We start from the raw sequence: 13,614 nt of genomic DNA, 5'->3' as shown, positions 1-13,614 counted from the left end.
AAGGACACAGAGGACATATTATTAGTGCCAATCAGTGTAGCATTTATTGTGTGTTTGACAGTAAAAGTAACATACAAAATATTCTCCACTGATTTGGGTTTCACGAACACTGCAATGGGGAAGAGCTGTGCTAACTGGAGTCGCTTGATGGCATTGCCTGAGACATCCAGGATGCAGTGCTTGCCTTAAAGAACAATGAAAAACAGATCGTCATGTGAGAAATGAGAAAAATGGTGTACAATGCAAATCTGAAGGTCAGCATGATACTCTCACAAACCAATGCCTTTTTTATTACTGCCATAATTTCCTTTATTACTTCCTAACTAGTTAAACTCATTCACCTTTTCTGCAACCTCTCGCACAGACTGCACGCTTGTCCCGTAGAGGTGGTTGTTATATTGGCCGGCTTCGATGAACTTGTGATCTTGAATGTCTTTTTCCATTTGTTCCCGTGAAATAACAAAATGGTAGTCTCTTCCATCAACCTCATAGTCTCGCTTTGGTCTAGTCGTGTCTGGTTAAAGAACAGAAACGAACATAAAAACAATGCAGACGGTATGAAATTCTGCAGAAGAAATGATAAAACCGTGGTTATGTACTCACGGGGAACACATGATCCAAACTTGTCCGGGAACTCCGAGATTAGATCATCATTGATCCGGTCTTTCATGGGTCCAAGGATAATCACCGGACGAGCATAATTCACTGTAAACCACAATAATAACTTTACAATGGGTCCGTACAATCAATCAGTCAAGCAAAATTACACACAGACACAGTTAAATGAAGATATATGAACCAATGCACCATAATATAAGAAAGCCATTATGAAAGACACTCACCTTCTTGTTGCATGACTGTCTCATACGAGAGGACATACTCTTCCTGTCCACCTAATAGATACAGAAACACTGATATAAGTTCAAAAATACTGTGCACTGTGTAAATCTGATGTTCAAATGCATTTCTTTTGCATTCATTGCTATTCATTTACATTTCAAATATATTACTTGGTCACCCTATGCCTACATGCTTTTGTTTTGAACAGTAGTCTCCAATTTTCACTCACTGTTCAAATGAGATTTAAGAGCCATGTAGCATTCACAAAGTTCAAGAGGTTTTTCAGACCACTCGATGTGAATGACAGGCCAGTTACAAAACTGTTGAAAGACACTTGCTGTTCAAATGACTGTGATTGTTATTTGAAGGTAATATTCCAGGCCATATTATTCTGTGTATCCAGTATGATCACTAAGCAAGGTACACAGATAACCAGCACCTGTTTTATTACATGAAACTACCATGTATGGGAAACTAGCTTATGAACTATAACGCATAATAGAGTAAAGTGAGCTTCTGTTGGTTAAAGGAAAGCTGGGATAACAAAGGGAAATAAATACTCAAACTAATGAAGTTTAAAGAGATGAAACAACGTGATGAAAGGAAATAAAGGGGAACACAAACTTACGGTAACTACTTTCACTATCGCTGGCATTAGAAGTTACATGCTCTGAAACCATAAAAAGGGAAAATGAACACCACAGACACAAAAACAAGCTTTGCAGGAAAATAACAAACGCAATACTAAGAGTGGTCACCAGCAGATGGCAGTGTTAAGAACCTGTGCAGGACATGACTCTGAGGCCCTAAAGCTGATTTTATTTTGCTCGGTTTTTCACAAAATTGCTTGTACAAAATGAGTTTGGTAGTTTTATCAGTATGAAACATTTCAAATCATCTGATACCCTCAGAATGCATGTTAGAAACTCTCAAGGGTCTTAACACAGTCATGGTGCGGTGAACACTGATGAACAGAGGGGCTCCACTCCACCACCTAAAAGAAGTCTAGAAGTCTTAGAGAGGACACACAAATACTAAACATCCAGGAATCATGGAAGATTGCACATAACTTTCCATCATATCAACCATGCTGATCTCAACCCCCTCATGTTCTGTTGTGACTGTTTTCACACTACCAAACGTTCAAAAGTTTAGGGTCATTTGTTTTGTTTATATTTTATTTTATTTTAGAAATAATACCTTTATTCAGCAAGGATATATTAAAATCAATTAAAAATGACAGTAAAGACATTTTAAGAATTAAAAAAAATGCTGTTCATTTAAACTTTCCATTCCTCAAAAAAAAAAAAAAAGATATAATAAAATATTAAGCATATACTGTATATATATTTTTTGACATTTATAATTAATAAGAAATCTTTCCTTAGAACCAAATCAGCATATAAGAATCATTTCTGAAGGATCAAATGACACTGAAATCTGGACTGCTGAAATTGAGCTTTTCTATCACAGAAACTAAATGACATAAAAATATGTTCTATAAAATATTATATATAAAAATGTATATAATGTATATATTTTTCAGCAAATAAATGCAGTACTGATACAATTCTTTCAAAAACATTTAAAATATTACTGTCTAATTGAAATTATTTTTAAAAGTATCTTCTTTTTTCCCTTTATATTGTTTTAGCATTTTTGATTTGACCAAGTGTGTAGATATTATTGAAGATTGCTCACAAAGAAGACATGCATTTTTTTTCTTTTAGAAACTTGTTATTTTAGTTTGAAAGAAATCAAAATAAAGAACTGAAGGGAGTGTGTATCTTAGTGTCAACATCAAACAGAACACGAGCATTAAATTCCTTTCTGTCTATGGCATTATTTGCATTTGTCCCCAAAAGCACATATCAAACTCATCTCCCAAAGCAAAATTACAGCAGTAACTACATTTTTACATATTCACAAGAAAATAGAATGGTGCAAAACTTGCTCCAATGCTAAGGTGTTGTGGATGATTTCCAAGGCATTGCCACGCAGTTGCTAGGCTAGGTGGTTGCTTACTGGCAAGATAAAAGAGCCCACTTTCCCAAGCCCTGAGATTTATTTATTTTTTTCTGACCATTTTGTCTTTCACCAGGATAAAAATAACGTGTCCAATTGCTTAGTGGGGGGGAATAAGTAAAGGAAAAGATGTGAGTTACACACCAACATTTAATACTTTGGGTTAGGCATTTGTTCAAAGCCCTAAACCCAGGATTCCCAGGGGTTTTTGTTAGCCGAAACCCTTAGAAGTAATATACTGACTTGAAGCATCCCCTGAGATTTTGAGTTAACATTATAATTTGCATGTTCACAGTTCTCTGATGTTGGTTAACCGTCACAACATACAAAGACACAGATAAAATATCAAATCTATTTTGGTGTATGCAAATTTGTGATTACGTTTCTTATTTTTCATATTTATTTGTACAGTATATTCCTTGTGATTTATCCTTGATTATTTTATTGTTGTTATATTCATATTACATATTCATATTATTCATATTACTGTTTTATGTTACTCATATACACAATTATTATTCATTTATTCTTCTTTATTACTGTTCTTTTCTTCATATTCCATTGACAAAGTATATTTTTCTTTATTTGACATATAAAAGTACATTTTGTTATGCTTAAGGGATGTTGGAAACTTATTCTCTGCAGAATATTTTTTATTATATGCAAGGATGTTTGCTTAATTTGTCTCCGATTTTCTTGGTACCAAGTGTGATTTTCTAAGAGCTAAATGGTATTTGCAGACTTATATTTGAAGATTTGCAAAGCTTGCTGTTTGTGCTCCATGGATGTAAAACCACAAGTTCATCTGGTACTTTTATCTGATCTTATCTACATTATGACCCATATTGTCATGTCACTGTGACCTCTCTTTGACTTAGAGTAACTTGGGCAGAGAAAAACATGTAACAGGTGTATATATAGAAAATTCCCTGACGTCTATCGATCAGACATGACATCTTGTAATATCATCTGGTTGTATAGAATGTAAGTTTCTAGTATATTATGTATATTACTCCAGTTGACTTCTGGCACAGCTTCTTATTTTCTTCTGCTCATATCAAATACTCCAAAGGCTTTGTCTTTTGACTTCTTAAGATTATTATACTTAAATTTAGATTATACTCTCAGAAATTTTAACAGAATATAGTCCGTATATTCAGTTTTAGATTTTGTATTGATTTTTAATCTTTATCTATTTATTTTTTTCATTATTATTATCAGCTGTGACTGTTATCATTTATAATTTTCAATAAATAACAAATTTTACTTAAAGACTTTGCTTGCCTGGGACTCTCCATTGTTTTTGCATTAGTTTTATTTCTAGTAAGTGGTTTATTTTGGTTGTTTAATATTATTTTCTTTTATATTACATAAAATATGTTGCTCCTGCTGAGACATCCAGACACAAAGAAAACTACAATTCTGAGGCTAATGGAAATAGTTACTTTTAAGGGTGTTACGAAACAAATACTTATTTCTTAAATGTTTTACTTTCAAACGTTCAAACACTTAAGCTTTTAACATGTTACATCCTCAAGTATTTATTTTGGCAGAATACTGGTTTTGCTCATTTTGGTAGAAAATTGTTGGAAAATCTGAATATAAACAAAATGAATGTAATGCAACAGACTATTTATTTAATTAAATTGCAGTTTTGATTTGAAAATCATGATTTCATAAGATATTCACTATTAGATTTATTTCAGTTTTCAATTATGCTGCACAATTTGTTTATTTTAATGTTCCAGTCAATTGAATTACTTATTAACTTTTTAATCAGCTCACAAACCCCTTGCAGTTCCCGCACAAACCCTCATTTAGGAAACCCAACACCGAAGAATTAGACATAATAATCACCACAATTTAATCAATGCATTTATAATGCAAATATTGTTAAAGGGAGAGTACACCCAAAAATGAAAATCTCCCTCACATCATTCCAAACCTGTATGACTTACTTTCCTCTGTGGAACATAAAATAAGATATTCTGAAGAATGTTTGTAACCAAACAGCTTCAGTTCCCATTGACCTCCATTGTATTTTTTAGCCCATTCAATGTAAGTCAATGTGAAATTAAACAGTTTGGTTACCAACATTCTTGAAAATATCTTTTGTTCTGCAGAAGAAATGCATACAGGTTTGGAAAGACATATTTTTGGGTGAAGAACCATCACTTTAAGCAATACTCTAGAAGAGCTGGAAGAAAATAATTTACTGCCACAACAAATTCTATTGTATTATTGTCACAGTTAAACATGTTTCCATCCTTTTGTAAAACAACAAAACTTACGCCATTTTTACAAATTAGTAAATTATGACAGAAAATTCATTTTTGATTGAACTATCCCTTTAAGAGCAGTAGAATTATCATGTTCAGGGTATAAAGCACAACAAAGGAACTGAACATAGCACTGCTCTGCAAAGCTTGTGTTTTATAGCCATCTAGACACAACACAGGCTTCAGACACAATACAGTTCTAACCAAACATCACTGCTAAACGTGCAAAACAGGTTTATGGGGAACGAAGGGAGTTTGGTGGGGCCGGTGGGGTACTGTACGTCTGCTGTTGCCTTTGTGGACTTACTCAAGCCTTTGTCGTCACTCAGGTCCTGTGGAGCAGTCGGCAGAGAGCACGGAACAAGAGAAAACCACAAAAATAACAATGATTACTGGAACAACACATCACGTCTTACCGATGAACATTGCTCCTGCCTTGCAACAAACCCAGATAAGTAGACTTCAATGGTTTTCAGTGGACATTCTGTCCCTACATCAGCTCATATTAAGGTTCAGTAGAAGGGATCAACCAAATTTGCCGTCACATTTAGGGTTGTTGCAGAAGCAAGAGATTTGTTCAGCGGTGTTGGCGTTGCCGCGTGTGGCGCTACCTTGCCCTGCACACGCCTAATGTACTTACGGTCCACATCGCTTGTTTCCTGTTCGCTTGGGTCCTTGTTCTTGTAGAAGGTGAATTTTCGCGAAAAGAGGTTCTTTTTACGCTTGTCATTGAGTGAATGCTGGGAAGGAGGAGAGGGAGGGATGGGGAGGGGGGGGCAAAAAAGGAAGAACAGATGGAATGGTGTTGGGTGTCTAGTTGAAGTATGAACAAATGCCCAACTTAACAGATGCCCATGTTACTGACTCTATAGCCACCGCCATCCAATAAAATGATGCTGGAATGACAAAAATCACTAAACTGAGAACTTATAAATAGATATTAAACCAGATCTTGGTTTGGAGATGGCAACAGACACAGTAGAGTTTATGATAAATAAATTTAAAGGGTAGTTACCACAACCAAGGTAAGCAAGGTGGGTTTATAGCACAAATGCAAGGACATGCAGACCAGCCTCCTAAATTAGTTAGCTGATTAAAGTTAGTGATTGGCATTGATCAAAGGGTTTGGACAGGAACAAAGTTACAACACTCTTAAAAAGATGGACAGATGAGTAATGTGCAGGAAGAGAAAGTGACATCAATGGCAAGCGTATACATCTTTTTGTTCTCTGAAATATTCATGCACTCATGCTGCATTAGTGAATGTAGTTGAAAATGCTAAGACAGTGATGAGCGGATGATGAGTTGGTCCGGTGCTAAACACAATACTGCTGCAAAGACTAAAGAGTTATAATCACTAGGGCTGGGCAATACATATTGAATTTCGACAATATATTCTGTGGTCATTTAAAATCAACATTGTGAATATTGCAACGATTTTAAGGAGCTTTTTTTCCTGTTGCAATTTTTAAAGATACTGTCATTAGACTACTTCTGCAATTTTTTTTCATGAATCAGTATATACTGTATATTAAACTTCATTAGAAAAACTGTGTTGGAGTAAATTGGTAAGCTTTCTTTCTGTTAATGAGGTCAAACTTTAATTTCAGTGAATCTGTTCATAACTGATGCAATGATGTTTGTATCTTTCACTGAAGCCCATTAAGAGAGTAGGATATTTCATATAATTAAAACTTGTTAGTCAAAATATTATATCAGTGTCATTATTTATTACTAGAGCATACAGAATAGATGAAAAAATATATAACATTGTTTCTGTTAAACAATGTGAAAAACCTGGTTATATACAGCTTACTGTACATGTTGAAGCTATAATGGCTGATTGGCTGAAAAAAAAAAAAAAAAAAAAAAAACATACACATACATATATACACATACATACATACACACACATACACAAACATATATACACACACACACACACACACACACACACACACACGTAAAAGTCTTTTCTATCATGTTTTGAATTTAATAATGAACTGAATGTGTCCTTGCTGAATAAAAGTATTATATATATATTTGTTTTGCCACATTGCCCAGCCCTAGTCACATGTGGTTAAGAATCGTCTCACATGAGAGAATAGGGAACAAACATACAGGATTAGTACACTACATACAGTAAAAAGGGATCTGAATTCATTTCACAAACAGAAACTTTCAAACAAGCATCTCATTCATGAAGAATGGTTCATCACTTGACACTTCACTACTTTGTTAGAGTTTACACTTGCCAGCTGTTAGTCATCTTATGTGAGAACATTTTTGGCTTTGGAAAAGTCACAAGAGAAAGGTGCAACAAAATGTTTCTAATGCTGAACATCTTGTTAGCACTTTTCATCTCAAGTTAGCATAAAATAACAATGTTTCAAAATAGGGTACAAGGCGTGTTCATAATGGTTTCTGATTTCTGACAAATTAAGGTTATGTCGGCATGACTGCAAGTAAACTAAATAAAATTTTTACACAAAATGCCCATTTATTATGTATAAGTCTATAAACAGCTGCTTTTTAAAGGCATTAAAAGCCTGTTTGTGTCATGCCAGACATGGTAAATATTTGAGCAGCAAACACTTACCCCTTTGTCTCGAGTCTTGGAGTTGAATTTAACCGTCTTTAACCTGGCTCTTTCTTTTCTCTCCACCCTGAAGAGGAAGGAGGCAAAGACATTAGGGCAAGTATTTTCACTGTTAATACACAACAACTGTCCTGAGTTCATTATGTACATGTGTTTAAACTAAAAAAAGTTGAGAAACATATGAAGCCCAAAAATGTTTGCTTTTTGCAAGGATAAAGATAATGTATTCAAGAAATTCTTGAAAAGCAATAAAGATGTGGCTTATGTAATATTTATTCCCATATTATCCTTAAAATACATGTTTTTATGTTTGATTGGTAACATTCACCAGATGCTGATCTGACATGCTTCTTAGGGAGAGTTTACATGAGACGTTTACAAAAACTGTGCTTTGATGGATCTAGATGACATCTAACCTCCAAAATCCAAATATGTTGAAGTATCATGAAATATAACGCAGATCAAAAACTTTCACCAAGAGAAATCCCAACTTGTTTCTAAAAATACAGAGCATTGCTGGCTGTCCCCTGTGCTTCATCAGTAGGGAGACAAGACAAATTTTTAGAACGAGGTGAGAATTCAATTATCAAGTCTCTATCAGCATACAGTTGGGTGGAGAGAATGAGAGAGAAACTCTCACAGCATCACACATCAGTGCTGAAATATAAGGCTCTAATTAGACACAGGCGACAATAACCCATGACTTTGGCAAAAATAGAGTAGACTTGTTTGCATCTTTGTATTCTAAATATAATTAAATTATTTTGTCACACGTTTGTATGTAACTCACTCATAACATCTTATATTTTATCTCAAGCATTCTGTCAGTTTAGTAACAAAGTATTTGATAATACTTTATGTGGCAAAATTGTTGGTTGTGGTGGAAAAGAAGTCACGACTGATGTGCCATTGTAATTTTTGATAATTTATATCTTTTCCACACAATAAACATTGAACGCTTTTATGATTATTTGACTCTTCATTTAAAGCCTGGGAATGTGACAAGTGTAAAACTGTGTAAGCTATACATAAAATACATTTTAAAAGCAGCAAAATAAATAATGAAGGCACAGAAGTCTCCATTTTTTATCTATAAAATAAAACCCTGGGACATAAAAGAAATGCTCTTGATTGAAGAAACACCCACATTCTTCAAACAGTTTTCTATCTCTAGCTGCTGAGTCAAGTTAAAACCCTCTTCACACAGAGAGAAGAATTCATTTTACTTCAGCTTTTATTTATGTAAGCATATATATTCTCAAATATGATCATTCTTGGATGCCATTGTGCAGATGTATGTGTGCTCATTGCTCATTATTACAAATTACAACGAATAATGCACGTAATTAAACCAAAATGAAGAAAGGCAGTGAACTGAAACGGAAGACACTGTGAAAGGAACATTAGTGGAAAGACTATGAGTCGTGGGTAATGTGGCATTAAACACACAATTGTGTTAATCACTGTAAAGAGGGTTAACTGAACTATATTTCTACAGTACAGTGTGCTCAGGAATGCATGGGAGCAGAGTCTACCTCTTCTTGCTGGGAATGACGCCCATCTCCTCCATCTCGCCATCTGGAGTCACATGCCGCGCTTGCCACCACTCCTCGTCCGAAGCATTCAGGACATGTAGGATGTCGCCAAAGTGGAAGTTCAGCCCCTGACTGGGCAGGCCGGAGTCTTTCGTTATGTCATAATCAAACAGGGCTCTGGAAGAGTCAGAATGTAATAAGAATGATTTTTCAGAGAAGAAAAAATATGTTAATAAATCTTCTTTTTTGATAAGGTATTGTAAATAATAATAATAATAATAATAAATTAACATTATAAAATATATATATAAAAAATAATAATAACAACAATAATTATTACCAATACATAATGACTATATATAAAACTCCCACATAAAAGTTTGCATAATGTTACTCTTAAATATATCCTACTGAAGTTTCAGTCAAAAACATGATATTTCAAGTGGAATATTTCGATTTTTTGTGTAATTTCTGTGCCACTAGCATCACCAAACAGAAATTGCAAAAAAATTTTAAAATACGTTTTTTGCTTTTCAAACACTCCCTCATTTTCTATTAGTAGGACAAACTGATAGTCCCGCCCAAAACTCATGCTATTGGTTGTTCTAATGCTGCAAAGTTTGACTGTTCTGGATGTTAAAAAAAAAAAAAATGCACCTTTTGATTTCGCCTAAGAATTTACATTTCTAAGCTTTATAATAAGCTAGAATATGAAAATTTATTTTAAAAAAGCACTTCAGTTTTAGAGATGCAGTAGCAAGAACAGCATTTATTTTAAAGGTCAGAGGGAAGGTAAAAGTGGGGCAAGTCAAACAAAATTATGATTTTCAGGGGGGGAATAAAACCTTTTCTTAAAAAAAAAAAAAAAAAAAGCACAATAATTCCGAAAGACACAACAGCAAGAAAAGCCTCTAGACTGTGCATACATGAGATTCTATGAATATTAAACAACAATAAAGACAGTGAAACCATTCTCTAGCCTAATGCCAAAGTTACTTTTTTTTTTTTACCATACAAAGCAATTCTTCCTAACTCATTTGCCCACAGACCGATTCCCTCAGATGTTAAGTAGGCCACTGCTGTTCTGTGCATGTGTGCATGTGCATTTAAGAGAACTGGAGCTGAAGTAACTAGCTGCCCAAGCTCTTGACTAGCTTATCTCTGTTTCCTCATCAATAATGAAGCACTTCCAGGAGGGCATCTGAGAAGCTTATGGGGCTTTAATGAACATACAGACACCAAAGCCGCCTTTAACTCCTAAAAGCAAATAAAGAACCCTTATTTAACTCTTCAGCAAATGATGCAAATTATTTCTGTGCAGTCTTAATCTGCTTAGAGGTGTAATAGGCTACATTTGTATCCTTGTACAGTTGAAGCAGAGACCTTCAGAGTCATTATAGTAAATGGCTATAGCAGACCGAAGATTAAAAGCTCAATCAGTGTAGATATGAGGTTTTAATGTAATATCAGACCATAAAACTGGTGTCTCTTTCAGACAAGTCCAAATTATGTTTGTACTATGACAGCCAGTGGAACAATTAAATATTTTTAAAGGCATTTACTAGACACTTAGTAGAAAATATTACTGATTTATGTTTTCAGTGAGTCATGAAAAAGGCCTAAATACATAATTTCTTAGCACTACATGTTCTACATGTCATCAGTTGCCTAGTAAACCTCGACTCTGTGTCACAAACATGCTGTGGGAAATATAAACCCAAAGATGACTACAACCTTGCGTGATTTTAAGCTTCCATCAAAACAAGCTACGTTGACATTTCCACAACAGCTTGTGTTAGTATAAAGTACATCATTAAGAAAAAGTTAGCAATAAACCAAACTAGAGCAAATAGCCTCACTGCAACATGCACTTTAGAGGCAGGGTAATTATTGAAGCGCTTCTTACTCTTCATTTCCATCACGGTTTGTTTCCATTAATCATTCATTATATACATTTACTATGTAAAACGCTCTGCTGTATGTTCCTCAGTTCATTTTAGATTAGATTTCCTGTCACTTAAAATAATGCTATTTTTCTTATGATGACCTATTTGACTAATATTTTTCAGAACGCACACATAAATACACAGGGACAATATAGCTGAATGTGACCTACACAGCTGAAAAATCACATTAGGTTTTAAATCAGTGAATACCACATGCATGCATAGAGAATCCAGTGCCCAGGGGCTTTCGGATCCTCAAAATGTCAAAGCTGCTCTTATTAAAACATAAGAGCAGCAACCTGAGAGCTAAAGAAAAAAGTCAAACAAAAGCCACATAAGAGCAAAACTTCAGGAACGGTTTTACATAACAATCCTGATCATCTATTGCTTTATGTCTAACTGCTACTGTTGTGCTAGGCTATGAGCGATGGGAGTCCGTAAACACAGGATGGTAGAAAGGTAGACTTTCTCCAAAAACATGGCAAACTTTCAGTCAATACAGAGCCCTTCATGCCTCGCCTCATCTACTGTGTAACTACTGGCCTGAATGTTCTGAAAGCAACAAAAAAACACAGGCACACTTCAGAGAATGACATTTTCACATAAGGGGCCATCTATGACGCATTTAGTGGCAGACAAAACAATATACATAAAAAATACAAGGAGATGTCTGGTCAAATATTAATGAAAGCCATTACAAGATGACCAATTTTTGCCAGGGTTTTAGAGATGGATTGTGAACTATGTGAACATTTAGGTTTTATTTATAGACATTACATCCCATTGTGTCTATGTATGAAGCCATCAGTGAAAATGCTTTTATTTTGCATTATTATACATTTTTTAAATCACACATTATATTATCAGCATGATATTTTGCTTTTTTTAGTTTTTAAAAATAAAATATAAAAATGGATCTTAAATCTTAGATTTTACAAATAAAATAAAAATAAAATAATTTGTTGTATACAATAATAATAAAAGGGTAGAAAATATAGTACAGTAAAACTGTATGTAATGCATACTATGCAAAGTGCTTTTTTGCCGAAGTGTCACAGTCCTGTGTTGATCTCTGAGGATTAAGGACCTACAGTAAGCATATTTGGAAGATCAAATGTAACTAGTGGTGATTAGTAAAAGCTCACCTGACATACAGGGTCCTCTTCTGACTAGTCCGCAATGAGCCGGAGCCTGAACTAATACTGCTGTTCATCATCTGCTCCCGTAGATCATGGATTTTGGCTTCAAATCGACTGTACTCTGTTAAAAACACAGAAAACAACATTACACATGCTGTCCTGCTGATGAGAGATAAACAACAAGGAAAAAACCCTCGAACACCTAGAGCCTCAGGGTGGATCGGTATTATCGATGGAGATGAAGGGAAGAAAAGTCAGACAGAACAAGAGAGACATATATAGATGTGTGGTTTAGAGCATTTGGAGAAAGTATAGGACCTCTGTTTGAGGTCTGTAAAGCGTGAGCATTACAAATGCATAAACATTTGTAGACAGATGCATCAACATACGCACAGCTGTGCAAGCCGTAAAGTGGTAGAGAGGATGGATATAGTCTGATATGTTGGAGAAATCTTATTTAATAAGATCTATCAAGTGAATTCATCATCCATTCCCAGGACTCAAACTGCGTGAGGAAGGTTTGCGCACGCTAGACTGAAACAGTGAAAAGGTTCATGAATTATTCAGTGGTTTAACCCACTTAACGCTCCTGCTCTTTCCCTATGTTTGACCTTAGAGAACGTAAGACAGACATTGAAGCTAAAGAACAAGAAAAGCTGACATTATAGCCCGATAAAGACCTCATGGTTTGAATCATCAAGAAAGTCTTACTTTGAAGTAAGTGTCAAGGAGGAAACTCTTTTAACCAATCTGTTAAATAGCCTCTATATAAAACCTCAAACAAAACAAAAACCTCATGAAAAATACAATCATTATACTATGCCACATATCAATGCACAATAAAATACTAACTCTACTTCCACTGAACAAATGAACCACCTCGCTACAAATTAAGGTGAAAGTAAATCAGCATACTTACAAGCTCTTTTCTCAGAGCCGCGCAGGAGTCTGCAGTGAGCTAAAGTTTCCGAGCGTTTGTCTCCGTGTCTGTCTCTACCCCTCCATGTGGGAGTTCAATTGTGTTGTGGTGCTGAAGGACAGCTCCAAATCACACACAGCTGCTCTCCGTGCACGAATGTGTGTTTGAGCGCGTGTATGTGTGCGTAACTTGCCTCAGTTGGACACTTCCACGCAAAGCCTCTCTGAGCACCTACAGCACAGCAACATAACAGATGCTAATGGACTAAACAGTGCTTGAATTGCTCACTCACCCCTCCCTCCTCTCTCTCTCTCTCTCTCTCTCTTTCTCTT

At 35.1% G+C, this 13,614-nt stretch overlaps 1 protein-coding gene across 1 annotated transcript in view; it reads right to left on the bottom strand.

Moving 5' to 3' along the window:
* Positions 1-13,614, bottom strand: part of LOC109097926 (disks large homolog 1-like) — a 129,965-nt gene that overhangs the window by 3,200 nt on the left and 113,151 nt on the right. Inside the window, 9 exon segments of the mRNA XM_042725908.1 lie at positions 76-185; positions 342-514; positions 604-705; positions 843-893; positions 1,469-1,510; positions 5,785-5,884; positions 7,744-7,810; positions 9,279-9,455; positions 12,370-12,484. Of these exon segments, the coding sequence (XP_042581842.1) occupies positions 76-185; positions 342-514; positions 604-705; positions 843-893; positions 1,469-1,510; positions 5,785-5,884; positions 7,744-7,810; positions 9,279-9,455; positions 12,370-12,484 (937 nt within the window).

This window comes from Cyprinus carpio, chromosome B6 (genome assembly GCF_018340385.1).
Source record: "Cyprinus carpio isolate SPL01 chromosome B6, ASM1834038v1, whole genome shotgun sequence".
NCBI lineage: Eukaryota > Metazoa > Chordata > Actinopteri > Cypriniformes > Cyprinidae > Cyprinus > Cyprinus carpio.
Note: the sequence above shows the minus strand (reverse complement) of the source record. Positions and strands in the feature narration are given on the sequence as shown.